We start from the raw sequence: 16048 nt of genomic DNA, 5'->3' as shown, positions 1-16048 counted from the left end.
GCCATCTTCCCAGCCTTGGCCTCGTAATACCCGTGCTGTCTCTGCACAGGGCTCTGATGCTGTCCTGTCAGGAGGCGACTCAGTTTTACAGGTGCAGTGGTAAACATTCTTCTTCATGAGTCCGAGATGCCTAGATTTACACATACAAATGCCCAGGGGCTCTGTTCTCTACCCTGTCAGGACAGGGCTTTGCCAGCTGGAACGCCAAGGTCTGCAGTATAAGTGTCTGCACCAAGCTCCCTTCTCTGCAGCTTGCCTCATATCTCCAGCAGGATCTTTCTAGAACACTGGTGTGTTTCTGTTTGCACTATGCATATAGATCTGTAGTTCTCTCTCTGAGGCCATATGATGTGTTCCAAAACTACTCAGTCATCATGCGCTGTGGGGGTTGTTTTTATTTTATTGTAAGTCACCGTGGCTTATAATTTTACAAAATCACCTTACACAGTCCTGACCTCGTTTGCTACAGGAAAGGGGGGAGCAGCTTTCCTAACCATAGGAGCCTGCCAGTGTTGCTCCAGGGCATACCTCTACCTCTTCTGAAGTATAGTGCTTCAGCTATTTGAGAGCTGAGATTAGCAGATCAGCTTTACCTTCTACAGTCAAAGGCAGGAAAAAAGAGTTGGAGGATATAGCAGTAAACAGTGTTTCACTATAAGTAAGAAAAGATTCTGTAATCAAAGAAAACCAAAATAAATCAAGGGGAAATACTTTGTCAACTGGACACATAAAAATATCTTAGTGTGACCTTTCATCAAAGTTAAAAACAATAAACCAACAGCTATGCCCTAACAGGAGTAGAGACATTTTAGAAATGAGCTCACATTACAGATATAATGCACATGGTAGCGTGTTCATAAAAAACAAATATTAATCTGAGACTTGTTTTCTGTCTTTCCTCCAATTCTTTAACAAGACATTTTGTTGGGAACAGAATTCTGAAGAGTTTGGTTTGTTTGTGTACTTGCTTGCTTGCTTGCTTTCACTTAGCCTGAAGGTTTAAAAAAAAAAAACACACACACACACTATTTTAAAAATTGAGAACTGAAACTCTCAGACCATGTAGTGTGCACAGGACTCTTGCTGCTTAAGGTGCCTGGTGGCCTACTGCGTGCTCCACCGTTCAGTAGTCAGAATGAGCTGGATCCCAAGAACACAGTGTGGCTTCCTCTTTCTACTTCCAGGAGTTCCTTCCCAAGACGAAGCTCCTCCCAGGGTGCATTGCTGCCCTGGGGCTGGCTTCCTGGGTGATATGGCTCAGAGAGCAACCTCACTTGGCTCCCACTCTCCTCAGTGGCCCCCAAGCTACCCTGGCACCCATGGCACCTCTGCAAGCCTGAGGAAGGGGCTCGGGGCTGGCAGCATGGGGCAGCTTTCCAGCAATGCGTCCTTCCCTGGGCCCCAGGACCCTGCCAGGAAGGTTCTGGGGGAGAGGGGTGTCACCTAAGAATCATTCCTAAGAATTATCAGAGGGCTACCAATCCAAACAGAAACAGGCTTCCAGGCTTTGGACCTCCAGGTATCTTATACATTAAGAGCCATTTTTAAGATGAGGGCTCTCACACCAAGTTCAGCCAGGGTTGTCTCGTTTGTCAAAGCTGGAATCAGTGAAAAGAGGGTCACTAACACCTGCAGGAAACACAGGCTCCCCCTTCTATTATCTCACAATCTGTACCCTAATTCTGTGAGGTAGTAGAGCAGATGCCATCAGAAACACTGGAGAGAGAAGCACCTCGGCTATCCCTGGTGGCTCGTGAGCCCTGGAGGCCTGGCCTCTCCTTTGGCTTGGCAACTGCCCACTTGCCCCTTCAAACAGTTTTGGAAAAATGAGGCACTCGTGTGGCCAAACACCTGGAGAAAGTGGGTTTGCTGGACATTCATCAAACCACCCTGAACATGTATGAGGTGGGAAGGTAAGAGAGTTCAAACAAAATGAGCTCCTGAGAAAGTCAACTGCTTCAAAATCTGTAAGGAGGAAACAAGGAGAACCGGCACCTGCCCGGGAAGATGGCTGAGCTCTCTGCGTTCAGCTTAACGGCTGGGAAATCCATGGGAACCCACTTTTTAACATGTCATCACAAGGCAGGGAGACTGAGTCGCAGGCCAGCTTGGGTGACATAGGAGACTCCATCTAAAATAAAATAAAGGGCAGGCGGGGTCTCTGTGGGCTCACAGCAGTGGGTGGGGGAGTGGTCGGCCTTCCCAGTGTCTTGGCAGCATGCTGTCAAGCTAACGGCCATGCTGACCGTTGGGAATGAGATGCCTGTTGGTTCCAAGGCCATTCTTCAAATAGTCTGTCTTTTTGCCTTTGGTGCCCTCTTCCTCTTTCTCCTTCTCTTCCTCCTCCTCCTCCTCCTCTTCCTCTTCTTCCTCTTCCTCCTCTTCATCATCACTTCTCACATCCTGCATGTTCTGGATCAAGGAAAGAATGGGCTGTGAATGACGACATTCTAATAGTATTCCATGAGCGAGCACACATGTGGGTCTAGGTTAGAAAGCTGGCTCCCATTAAAGAACCCAAATGCCACATACCACAGAGGCACACCACAGCACAAGTCAGAAATAGACTTTAAAGACTGAAATCTGGGGCCCAGAGTGTGAGCTCAGTTGTTTAGAATGTGTGTCTCTCTTGCAGAGGACCAAGGTTCAGTTCCCACCACCCAAACAGTGATTCACAGCACTCTATAATGCCAGCTCCAGAGAATGTGATGCTCTCCTCTGGCTCCCATGGGTACCACTCCCCCCACACACATCCAAACTCAACCTCAGGCTGGTAAAATGGCTCAGCAGTCTGGAGACCTGAGTTTGATGCCCAGGCCCTATGTGCTAGCACGAGAGAACTGACTCCCACAAGTTGTCTTCTGACTCATGCATGCCTACAATGATACATGCCCCAGCATACATGAATGTAATTTTAAAGTGTCCATTTTATTAATACTATTTGAATATTTTTCTGTAAAAATCAAACATTAAACAAAAAGCCTAGTCCTTGGTGTGGACTGTTTCCCTTTGAGTTATTGGGGGGGGGCACCCAAAGACCACAAAACAATAGAGGCTATTACCATTGTACTTAGTTGTCCACAGAACTTGTAGGTAAGAGCCTATTGTTGAAGGCAATAGACACTTCAGTCACAGGATTTGCAAAAGTCAAGCTGGCACTGACCCGGAGGCTTCCTCCTGGAAGGCCAGCTTTCATGGTCCCAGCATGTCAAGATGTTGGGCAGGCTGCGGGGGGTGGGGGTGGGGGTGGGGGGTGGGGGGGATGGGGGGGAGAAAGACAGCAGCAGCGTTGCCCAGCTGTGACCCCTATGAACTTCAATAGTACTCATCTGGCAAGATTCCAGGTGCCCATTGGTACAAGAGTGGCCTAAGCTATCTGATTGAATTTAAAGCTGTTCAACCAGAAGGAACACATGCCTGGCACTCTAAGCCTTGCTGGGGATGCATGGCTAGAGGGCAGAACCTACTACTGGCACCTTGCTAAGTTGACAGAGCAGCCAACTGCCTTCTAAATGGTTATCCTTATCTGCAAAGGCCAGGCTAGCTCACACACCCCAGCAGAGAAGCTTCTCTTTGCAGTGGATGGAGGTTCCCTTAGAAAACCAAACCATAAATGATCAAAATGCGGATAGTAAGTGGCTTCAGAATGCCCCCCGCAAACAGCCTATCTATATCCGGTCCCCTCTCCCCAGGGCTCAGGGAACATCACAGAAGAGGGTACATACAGAAAGACTCAGGTGAGACATGACAGGCATTGCACATATGAGCTCTGAGCAGCTGTGGTTGCCTGCATGAGACCTGCTCATGACTAGTCTAGTCAGCATTCCAGCATGGATGGGCAGTGGGGCTCAGAAGGCCCCACACTTAGTTGAGAATCTCTAACTAGTAGGTGGCTGCCAAGGAAGAAAGTCAGTTTTCCTTAGCCACAGGGTCCTTGATAGTTGCCCATGGTACAGTGGACAGCTCTGCCTATACCCATGTGTATATGAACAATACGAATCAACTCAGTGGGCTTTGGATGGATGGATGGATGAGTGGATGCATGGATGGATAGGTGGGTAGGCAGGAAGACAGGCAGGCAAGCAGACAGACTAACTGACAGACAGACCTACAGACAGAGGACATGAGTTTGGGAAGGGAATATAGGGAAGTAGCCTGAGAGAAGTTGAAAGAGGGAGTGAGAGTTGGATTTGATTAAAAATATATTCACACATGAAGGGAAAAACAGATAAAACTGAAAGGAAATAATGTTTTTTCCAAGTAAAGTATTAGTCTCTAGGCATTTAGTTGTCAGGATATTTTTACTGCCGATAATTAGAGTGCTTTCTACTTTCACTATATAATAAAAAGCTTCTTTGAGGACAATTCTTAACTGAGGTTCTGTTTCTTCTCCTAGCTTCTCACAGTAATCCTGCACAGAAGTCTCCTAGACTGACACTGCCCCTGGGAAGGAGGGTGGAGTGTCTGTCTATCAGGCCTCAGTGTGAAAAAAATAAAATACTGTATAATTTAGTAAAACAAAAGAATTCTGTAACTGTAGTGCCTGATATTACCTCAGGTCATGTGCTTGGCCAATTCACAGTGTCTTTCCTAAACTCAGCATAAAAGAAGGAAGAGAAGGAGGAGGAAGAGGAGGAGGAAGACGAGGAAGAGGAGGAATAAGAGGAGGAGGAAGAGGAGGAGGAGGAGGAAGCAGCAGCAGCAACATGGAAGGGAAGCTGTCTCTTTCAAGATCTGCAGATATGGAGGAACAGATAACTATATTCTGAATTTCCCAGAAATGCAACTGTACATGTAACCAAAAGATTACATTCTATTTTGTTCAGAACTTCCAATTCCTGAAGACAAGTTACTAATGACAAAACTGCCAGGGACATCTGAGCCACCAAACATACACCTGTGTCAGTTGTGCTTACAGCCTTCCCATCCATGAAAGTGTATGAATATGTTATGTCTTCTGGCATAGCCACACACATTTCACACATAAATGTACAAAGTTGTTGGAAACGCCTTTCATTTTATGACAGCTAGGCCATTGTGTTGTTGTTTAAAAGTATGTTTTGACTGTACCTACCAGAATAGTGGGTAAGAGGGGAGGACATCCTATTGAAACTTTAGGTGTGAGAAGCCTGGGAGAAAGAGGAAATGGAAGGATCCAGCGGGTCCTGGAAAACTACAGGCGAGTCTGGGCCCTGGGGTCCTCCGCAAACTGTGGCAACACCCAAGGAAAAAATAGGCAGTAAAAACCTTGAACCCCTACCCGGACTAGCCGATGGACATTCTCCACTGTTGAGTGGAGAAGGAGATCTAACTTTCACACAAACTCTGGTGCCCCATATTTGAACATGTCCCTTGGACAGAGATGCCTGGTGGCACTCAGAGGAAAGATAATAGGTCACCAAGGAGAGACTTGATACCGTATGAGCATATTCAGGGGGAGGAGGTCCCCCTCAGACACAGACTTAGGGGAGGGGAGGGGAGTAGGGGGGAAGTGGGAGGAAGGGAGGAAGGGGAGGATACATGGGATGGGCTAACAACTGAGATGTAATATGTATAAATTAATAAAAATGTATTTAAAAAAATAAAATAAAAGTATGTTTTGAGGGATTCTATTACCTAGGAATTGAGCCACAGGCTAGTAAAGACTGTGTATCTGGTAGAATTAAAAACTGCTGGCTCTAATAATGAGTCAGAGCCCAGACAGGGGCCCAAGAGTTCCTGCCGATAAGACTCTGCTAGGTCATATGCTGATGTTTATATGCTATACAAGATCTGGTAATATATATTCAAAAGTGTGTTATTCAAATATTAACAAAACATCACTTTATGTTCACTTTCATTTTACATGTAACATCTTTAATATAACTAGCAGTACTGACATCTAACGGGCTTACCAAGAGACAGATTGAACCGAGCAGTCAGTATGAACAGTAAGATTCTCCATCACGATCACTGGACTTATGAAACATTCTCTTTACTTAACAGTCAGAAATATAACACTGGTGAGTACAGGAGGTTTGGGGCAGGTAGGTGACTTTGACAAAGCCACCATATAGCAAGGAGCTACACAGGCTAAACATGGTGCTCTACAGTCCCCTGCTGGACAGAGCTAGGTGGTGTAAGCACCGGGAGACAGCCAACCCAGGAGGCCTGTGACTCAGTTCCAGCTTTTCCTCACTGGCTGAGAGTTGGTAATCTCCTATCTGACTGTGACTTTGGTACCATCAGGGTTGGCCTTTAGGCATAAATTTTAAAATAATAAAAATTATCCCCAAATAAATGATTTTATTAGGCTAGACAAACACTGACATGTTCATTATATTTCAATTAAAATGGGCATTCATCTGGGTGTGGTGGAACACATCTTTAATTCTAGCACTTAGGAGGCAGAGGCAGGTAGATCCTATGAGTTCAAGGCCAGCCTGATCTACAGAGCAAGCTCCAGGCCAGCCAAGGCTACATAACAAGAGCCTGTCTCAAAAACCAAACAACCAAACACCCAAAAAGATACTCAAGGGTTGGAGAGATGACTCAGTGGCTAAAGCACTTGGCTGCACAAGCCTCAGGGTCTGAGTTTGGATCCTCAGATCCTACAAAAAGCCAGAGAGAGATGCCAACTAGTCTGCTATTGCTATGTTCCTATAGCGAGAAGGGAAGGGGAGCCATGAGAGTCCCCAGAAGCATGTGGGCTGGCCAGCCTGGCGTATGCTGTGCTGGGTAATTATGGGAGACCTCGTCTCACAGTGGAGGTTTTTCTCACAGAGAGAGAGAGAGAGAGAGAGAGAGAGAGAGAGAGAGAGAGAGAGAGAAAGAGAGAGAATACACATACACACAAATAAGCAACACAACACACACTATGGTCAAGATTTAGGACAAGATTTGTCAACTTATTAATGATTTACAAAGCACCATTTGGACAGACACTAGCTAAGGGATGCTGGACAAATGAAATTCTCTAGTGAGCTGGAGTTAGAAAAACCTAAGATAAGTAGCACAATCTATATTCTAGGAAAGAAAACACAACTAAAAATCTTTCCAGCAATTAAAATACCTAATAGAAATAAGAACCCAAATTCTTTTGTCTAGGGGTTGCAAGAGTGTACACACGTGGCAAAGAACAGTGCTCTCTAGAACACTACCTGGGTGCTTTCAGTGTCAACATTTGCCTTGTACATACAGCAGTCTTGGTACAACAACTCCATTTATTTTAGCATACTTCTCACTTGCTGTATTCCAACCCAAATGCCAGGTTCTGTTTCCGGGCCACTAGAACTTGGCTTGTGCAGATTGTTGGCCCTGGACCTTCCACAACTCACTAAAGACACAAGAAAATGTAGCAAATCCAGAAGGATCCAAACCTTTGAAGAGTACAGGGTGGCTCTGAGCTTCAGCAGCCACAGGGCTCTGCAAACTCTGCATAGGTCTTACGCTCACCAAGGCGTACAGGGGCGTGTGCTCCTCACCGCCAGCCCCCACCCTAAGGTTTGGGCAGCCCCCGCCAAAGACTGTTAATATGCTTACCATTTGACATCACCTGCTCCTAGAATTAGCAAACAGCTTTCTAGCATTCAGCCAACGTTTTCTCCAAAACCTGCCTGGTTCCTCTAGAACACTTTTTTTCTACACTTTCCGGATGCTACAATCCTCATGTTGTGATGTGCCCCAAGCATACAATTATTTTTTCCCACTACTTCACAACTATAATTTTGCTACTTTTGTGGATCATGATGTAAATATCCACTACATAGGATATCTGATGTGCGACCTGTAAAAGGGTCCTCTGACCTCCAAAGGGGTCAAGACCTAACGGCTGAGAACTGCTGCTCTAAAACAAGCTATTACTATTTATTCCACAATGAAAGATGGATGAATATCAATGAATATCAGTTTTTCCAGGCCTTTTAATAAGTTCCATGGCAACAAATCCCTTTGTGTCCACAAAAGGCTCAGGACAAGTATGAGGTGAGAAACAAATTGTGACTTTGTCAGCTGAGCTCTGCAGTCCTCACATCACTAAATAGGACGAGGCCTGACAAATGCACTAACTGAGCAGATCACATGGGCAGAGAAGGTGTGCATTCAGGGGACGGACTTGAAATCATAGTGACTGTGAAGGAAACCCAAGGCCAGTGTCAGAATATCCCACACATAGCAGAGAGCAAAAAGCCTAAATCTGACCTTCTGGCTTAAGGCCTCTCAAAACCAAAGGTGGTCCTTACACAGCATGTTCTAGAAGCAGGGCATAAAGATGAACACATCTAATGACTAGCTCATTGTGAGGCCTGAGAGTCAAGTTTCATTCCTTGGCATGTGAGCGTCCAACTTCCCATAACTACTTGTTGAAGAAACCGCTCTTTCCTGTTGAGTGGCCTCTGTGGCTCAGTAGCAGAACGATCTGTCCAGGGTGAGTGACCTCTGTGTTCTCTCATGTCACCGACGTGTGCACCTGCTTCGTGCAGTGTCATGCTTGCCTTCTTAGGTGTATGCCTGTGGTAAGTCTGGAAATCTGCAAGTAAGGGCTCCAGTTTTGTTATTTTTAAGGTTTTTAAGCTTTGGGTGGACATGGCCTCAAGAATAATCTGGTGATCATTTCTTATTTGCAGAAGAAAAAACAGGAAGCTTTTGTGCTGGTCCACACATACAAGATGCTTTCTCTTTGGATTCAGGGGCAGATATAAACGCTTCTTTTTATTCTGCCCCCAACTCACTAATGTAGAGTAAAAAATTTTTATTTTCTTAAATTATGAACAAAATCTAATGAAGTTATAATCAAATTTTCATTTAAGTACAATTTAATTATTGTACTATTACATTATAATCTGTTATTTGATTTCTTTCTAATTCCTGAAACTTTGTTTTGTTTTTCTAAGACCTACAGACTTTTGCCAATAAACTTCAAACAAAGAGTTATATTTAGGGTCAGACAGATTCCAAATGGTATCTTCATTTTTCAAAGTTGAAAAATACTGGAGATTTTAGACACTTCCTGCTGTCACAGCATGGTGACAGCCCAGCCCAGGATACACTAGGGAGCTTTAGATTTTCCAATTTTCCTTCCTTCCATCCTTCCTCCCTTCCTTCTTTTCTTCCGTCCTTCATTTTTCTAAAACTAACCAAACAAAAGACCCAGGGTTTCTGTCACTCCCTTCAGATCCATAAAAACACACTACACTCTAGTGGCCACCAGCTGGTGATGAGTTTGGAATGACTTCACTAAGTAAATATGATTTGCTGTGGAGATTAGCACTTGGAATCCAGTCCTCTCAAATAGCCATGCTATGCCTCCTGTGGATCCTATGCTAACACCCGCTCATCCCTACCTGAGCAGAGAAATGTTTGGAACAAAACAATCAAATCTCCTGGGATTTATGGCAGGAGAATACCTTGGCACAGCAGGATTAAGTCCAGAAGCTTTGTTTTAAATTTTAATTGGTAAAGTTTATTTCAAATATTAGTATTCAAGATTTTTTTACAAAAAAAAATCCATAGACTCCACATGTAACATTGAGAATGAAAAACTCAACTGACAGGAGAGCAAGGGACGGACGTGAGCAGCAGCCCAGAGAAGGCGTGGCACCACAGACCGACGCACTGCACAAGGTACTCACGGGGGAACTATAACCAACACAAGGACAGGAAACCTCACTTTATCAAACTGGCAACCATGGAAACGTCTGGTCAAAAGCAAGGTGTGACGAGGATGAAGGAAGGAGAAACTCAAACGCACCTCACACACAAGCCTCAAAGCATCCTTTGTCAGCATCCAGTAAGCTTGCCTGGCAATTCCAGCTGAGATGCCCACAGCCATGGCCACGAGGAAGCGTATCAATATGAATAATGACGAGACCGTCAAAGGACAGGTGTAGCGTTCTATATACCAGATAGTACCACTTAGGGAAAGTCTTAAAGAGTCTTAAAAGTCTGGGCCTATAGCCAAGCATAGTCGTGACACAAAACATGGCCTCAAGAGTGCACACCTCTTCAGAAGGTGAGGAGAAGAATGGGACAGGAAGAGTCAGAACATACGGGAATAAACTATCTTCCTTTGCTGTTTTCTCTGGAATGATTCCATCATGTCCTTAGCAGGCACACAGTTACTTGTTCAGCGAGCAAGTAAGTAAAGAAATGAATCTATATCCTGACAATACTTTGCCATTTAAGTGTAGATGACTTATAAATTCATATTCATAACAGGGACCTGTCCCCTGGGCTTCAGACTCAAATATTCAAGCTAGCTAGTCTCTCAGCTGTCCAACTATCTCATCAAGTTCTCGTGTTCTCATCTGATCTTCCATATTTCAGCAAATGGCACCACGACTCCCTCAGCTGCACAGAGCAAATCCCCCAACGTCCTCCTGTTGCGAGAGACCCTGTTCTCCAGTGTGCTGTGCTCAGCCAGGCCCTTGCAATCATCAGCTTTCCAGAAATTGTCTCAGTTACTTCCAACCTGTCTCAGCTCTCTGTGGCCACGTTCCAGCTTCAGAACTGGCCCCGTGGCCTTGGAGCGAGTGGCGCAGCAGTCGGCTGAGCCGAGGCCCAGCTGCATGTGTCCCTCGACACCTACTGATCTGCAGACTTTGGCAGCAGACTTGGGACACACACTGCAGACAGTTCCTGCTGGACAGTGCCACTTTCCCATCTCAGAGGAGCAGGGCTGCTGTTGTTGGCAAGGTTTTTGAATAAAGAAAATTCAGAAGTAACATGCCTGCGCTCCTCTAGGGCCAGACAAATCATGATTTGACAGCCCCAGTCAACCAGCCCACTTTCAAAAGGGAATGGGAAATGCATTGTTCCCTACGGAGCCTTGGCAGAATTGCCATCATTGGAAGCTGTTTTAGTCCAGAAACCCCCAACTTGGGAGCCACGGCGGGTGGAGATGATGCTGAGTCATTTGTCCCCTAGTCTCTGGTCCCTTGGTGGGTAGCTCTGCCTGAGAGCTGATGCTGCCAGAACCCGGGGCACCTAGAGTCGCTCTGCTCACTTCTTCCTGCTTTGGGTGAGTCCATCTCACCTCAGTTTGCCCCCGTTTGCCCAGTACACATCATTTTCAGGTACCTTGGGTGAGGTTGGCAGATACTGTCTTAGGCTCTTGCTGTAAGGCTGAATGAAGCTGTTTCAACACAAAGAAACCTTGGCCCATTTTCTTCTATGAGGAAGTCTCCCTTATAACATCGATCCAGAGGCCAGAGGCTCTGTGGCCAACAATACTCCCTACAGACAGCAAGGAATGTGCTTGGTGGGCAGGTGGGAGTGACTAGCACTGGTGTGATTGGCTCTGAGTGTGACCTGAACTTTCAGTGGGAGTAGGAGTGATGGGGAAGCAAAGAGCATTTCAGGAAGAGGGAACAGCGCGTATGCAAAGACGCCCCCGGTTACATTCCTACTCCCTCCCATGTTCAACAGCAAGTCACAGGGAAGCACCACACAAGGTATCACGGACTTATCAGAGACAGGACGGAGAAGGCACTTGTTTCTAGTGACCTTCTGATCCAGTGCGGAGTTTTGAGGGTAATGGATGCTTTCTTGGCTCTTGGTTGGTTAAACTCAAGGAGATGGGGGGGGGGAGGAGAGGTGCAGGGGGGGGCATTATGGTCCTAGAAACTCAGTGGCCATCAAAGTCACTGAGGCCAGTGCCTTCTAAGTTTGATGACTTATTCCCAAGAGGAATAAGGAAATGAGATTAGGAAACAAATATAATAAGTGTAGTTTTATTAAGGAAAAGTAAGAAAGAACTCTCAAGTGTGGGAGGGGCTTTGGGGGAGAAGCACAGTTGAGGCGCCCTGCCCCGGGGCCTCTTAGTGTGCTTTATGGTGGGGATAGGATGGAGAATGGAATACCTCTGTTGGTGTTGGTCATCTTGGTGAGTGCCCTGTGAGACAAGCCAGCAAGAAGTCTGTATGCCCTATGCATGTTCCCTTAGCTCAGCCAGAGAGTGATTTGTCCATTTAGGGGGGATGCACACATGCTACATGGCTAGCTCATGCCCCCATCATGGGTTCTGCTTTCTGGCTCCTGGGAAGCTGGCTCCTGGGCCACTAGCAGCCCTTGCTACTGTATGGAAGTTGCTGGAGAGATTCAGTGGCCACAGCGTACAAGAAAATACTAATGGTTTAGACCACAGGGGTGTCACTTGACATGTTACAATTGAAAAACATTCTTCAAAGGCCTCTGGGACTGAGAGGGACCTTGAAGACACCTAGCCTCATTTCTCTATGAAGCTTCTGTGTTCTTTATGATAACCTGAGCAGACAATGTGTCCACACCTGCCTGCAGGTCTCCTCCAGACATGAGTGCCTGCTTTGTCTTCTCTCTCTTTCTTTCTTTCTTTCTTTCTTTCTTTCTTTCTTTCTTTCTTTCCTTCACACTATGCTGAATTTCCTTTCCTTGCAGTTTCTACTCATTTTTTTTTCAAGTTTCACCCCTTTAGGCTAGTGGGGGCAGGAAGTACACTTCTTTCAAACATTTTTAAAAAGTAGCTAAAGATAGTTAATTCCTCTTTCAGCTAAATATCCCCACTTGTTATGGATTAGCTGTGGTGAGTCCTCATGAGCTCATGTGCTGAAAGCTGCTTCTCAGTACACAGCTGGTGGGACCTTTGAGAAGCCTGGCCTTTGGAAGGTGGGGGTCCTCAGAGTGTCTGGTTTTAGACTTTCAGCTTTAAAATCATAAGCTAAATAAACCTCTTCTCTTTATTAAGAACCCAAACTTGGGTACTTGTTATAGCAACGGAGGATAGACTCACACACCGTTGCCTTCCATTGCTCCTCATATGACACATTAACCACCACACGGCACAGTGCATGGACAGAGCCGTATCTTTCCGTTATTCCTAGATGCCCAAGCTTCTTCACTGCTACTCGCTGGGTTAAACTCATACTTAATCTTTGGTATAATTTTTAATACATTTTGATTCAAGAATATATGTTACTAGTTGTATTTGTTGTACATGTGTACATGTCTATTGGCCAAGACCTGTATTCCTCAAACACATCTGCAAGAAAACCAAACCAAATAAACTTGAGGAGGAAAACACACACACACACACACACACACACACACACACACACACACACACCCCTGCACATTAATGCAATAGATACAATGCTAACTCCAGCAAATGAATCATCTCTGCCCACAGGACTTCCTCACTCGCAGGGAATGACATCTGCAGCCACAGCTTCAATAAAACTGTAGCTGTGCTTTTCAAGCCCTGGAACTGAGCTCAGTGCTCAGGAATCTGGGGCTTTGCAGCAGCGTCAGGAGCCCAGGAGGCTGTGAGTGACTCACAGTGTCCCACTGCTTGGTGAGCGACTCCACGTCTCAAGCCGCACTTGGCAGTGAAACAAAGAACACTATAATAAGCATTTTATGCTATTTTAAAAGCAAACTTTTAGCTTTCACTGTATTAAAAAAAAAAAGCACATTCAGTCAAAGAGTTCAATTTTCTAAGCTACTAGCAAAATACCTCCCTTTTTGTTATATTAATTCTCATTATCCAAGTTGACAAGGTCACAGGAAAAAGACTGTTGCATTTTTGCTTTTCATATTTCTCCTTGCTGGCACTTCACTAAATTTAAATTGGGTCCTTTCAACCCTGGCCACAAATGGACATTTTCTTTTTGGTGATGTGGAATTTTCTCCACCAATGCTTCTCAACGTTGAATGTGCAGACAAATCATCTGTGGTTCTGGAAGCTCCATAGATGCTCAGCCACAGGGCTACTGCTGAGCCCTGGGGTGCTGTAACCCTAACGGTCTTTGGGCAGCAGTGAGGGTGATGGCCACAGACCCTAATTTGGCTAGGACAGTTGTTTGCTAAGTCATACATCCTCTCTAGATGGTTTTTCTCTGTGGAAAGAAAATGTTGAAGCCAAGGCTCACCAGGGTCCTTCTGAGTTTCTGTGATTTCAAGTTATCTTGATTTTCTTAGTCCTTACATTTCTTGGTTAACTGTCCAGTCCACAAAGGCAATATAAAATTATAAGTATACTTCACATTATAGTAAATGGTTCTAAAAATAATTAAGAAGCTAGTCACGGTGGCTCATACCTGTAATCCCAGGACTCAGTAAACTGAGGCAGGAAGATTAGTGTGTTTACAGTGTGTGACCAGTCTGGGCCACATAGGGAGTTCAAGGCTAGCCTTGGCTACAGAGTGAGTTCAGGCTAGCTTAGACTATAAGGTATGACTGTCTCAAAAAGAAATAATAAAAAAAATAGTCCTTTTCTGAAATGGATGCCACTTTCTCTTGTCCAAGAGAACTCGCTCTTTTACATCTGTTTCTAGGGTTTGTGCTCAGGTTGCATTCAGAGAGCCTCATCATTGTTAGCAGAAAACTCCTCTGGAGCACAAAAGTGCTGCTTTCGTCCAAGCTTCCAGGCTGGGGGAGCTGCTGAGGCAGAGTCGCCTGGCATTACAGAGGTCTGGCGTACAAATGGCTCTGGTTGCAGGAAGGAGACCCAGTCATGGAAATACATCCATGGCGCCCCTCAGTGATGGAGCAGACAGCAGTGCTCTCTCTGTTCATTCTAGTGGATCTCACTGCGGTGTGAATCAGACTCATTTCCGCTGAGAGGGGAGACTGCCTGCCAGGGCTTCCAGGTGTGGGGGGCCTACCTCGCTTGTCTTGTTGATTTGATTGGCCTGGTCTTTGTCAGAGTTTAACAAGCTGTCCTAGTGCATTGTAGTCCACACAGCCAGTTACTGTGAAATTCTAGCATCCTCACGATACGAGCAGCATGCCTTATTCTATATTGTACTTGTATGAATACATAAAACACATGAATAGACTATGACAGGGCTGTACGTAGCTCAGCAGAGCGCCTGTCTAGCATGCCTTCTCCATAAGCTGCCTTGACTTCCTGGGAAGGTCCTCACAAGTGAGCACTTGGGCCTCTGTCACAAGTGTTATGCTCTCCTACCTTTGAACGAAAGGCTCAAATGATAACTTCATCAAGCAAAACAGAGCCTACCACAAGAAAGTTCATTAACCTCCAAGTGGCCAGCGCAATACAACTCACAAATAGGCAATGTGACTAGACTGTGAAAAACAGAAGGCCTCCATCCTAGCTCAATGTGCATTAATGGCACAAATACATCCAGAAGTGAGCAACATCAGCACATGAGTCATCAGAAAACTAGTCAACAGATCTGCCTGGTTTTGTCTTAGGTTAGATCTCAAAAATGGAGCACAACTCTAGGCTCTGTATAAAATGGAAGGTCTTCAGATAGGGGAGGCTCCACAGTGTACCTTAGGGGGTGTAGTAAACACCATTTGCCTTGGGTTGAGATTGGCGCAGGGCACCACGGTGGCCACTGAGGGCATGCCATGCGGGCGCACACTGCTTGCTGAAGCCTTACTCATCAGGGACATATGGAAATACTTCTTTGGGGGCAGGGAGTAACAGCTTAAGTACAGGTGGTGATTTAAATAAGGCCTTCAAGAACTGAAGAACAATGGCGGTCCCCTCGTTCCAACTATCCCCTCCCTCCCCCAAAGCAACTGCAGAGTTGCCATAGTCATTTTCTAGAATTGGAGGAAGAAGGTGACTTCACCAACCCCAGTGCTGTTCCCACAGCCCTCAGTGAGGGAAGGGAGCTGGGAAGACCTGGACAAGAACCGAATAGATTTTTCATGCCAAAGTGTCCTGGTGGCACTCAGAGGAAGGATAGCAGGCTACCAAGAAGAGACTTGATACGCTATGTGCATATACAGGGGGAGGAGGTCCCCCTCAGTCACAGTCATGGGGCGGGGGAGTAGGGAGAAAATGGGAGGGAGGGAGGAGTGGGAGGATACAAGGGATGGGATAACAATTGAGATGTAATAGGAACAAATTAATAAAAAATATTTTAATAAAAGAGCCGAATGGAAGTACAGGCCAGGGAAAGCATGAGGAGAATGGCCCCAGAGAGAAAGCGGGTCTCTGAGTGGCAGCTGGGGCTGCCTTGCTCTGCACGGTACTACAAACAAGATGAGAAGTGGCAGCCACACTGTTGGGAGCTTAGGGTGAGAGTTCATTGTGCCTGTTGTTAGTTTCTTGCACACTTAA

The 16048-nt window shown here is 45.7% G+C and overlaps 1 protein-coding gene across 2 annotated transcripts in view; it reads right to left on the bottom strand.

Moving 5' to 3' along the window:
* Positions 1-382: 382 nt before the first annotated feature.
* Positions 383-16048, bottom strand: part of CERS3 (ceramide synthase 3) — a 104216-nt gene continuing 88550 nt past the window's right edge. For both annotated transcript variants that reach the window (XM_084773349.1, XM_084773348.1), the window contains exon 11: positions 383-2412. In XM_084773349.1, the coding sequence (XP_084629475.1) occupies positions 2230-2412 (183 nt within the window). In that variant the 3' untranslated portion in view covers positions 383-2229. The remainder of the gene's footprint in view (positions 2413-16048) is intronic.

Source organism: Acomys minous (assembly GCF_964271855.1).
Source record: "Acomys minous genome assembly, chromosome: 2".
Taxonomy (NCBI): Eukaryota; Metazoa; Chordata; class Mammalia; order Rodentia; family Muridae; genus Acomys; species Acomys minous.
The sequence above is the reverse complement of the archived record's forward strand: the minus strand, read 5'-3'. Positions and strand labels throughout refer to the sequence as shown.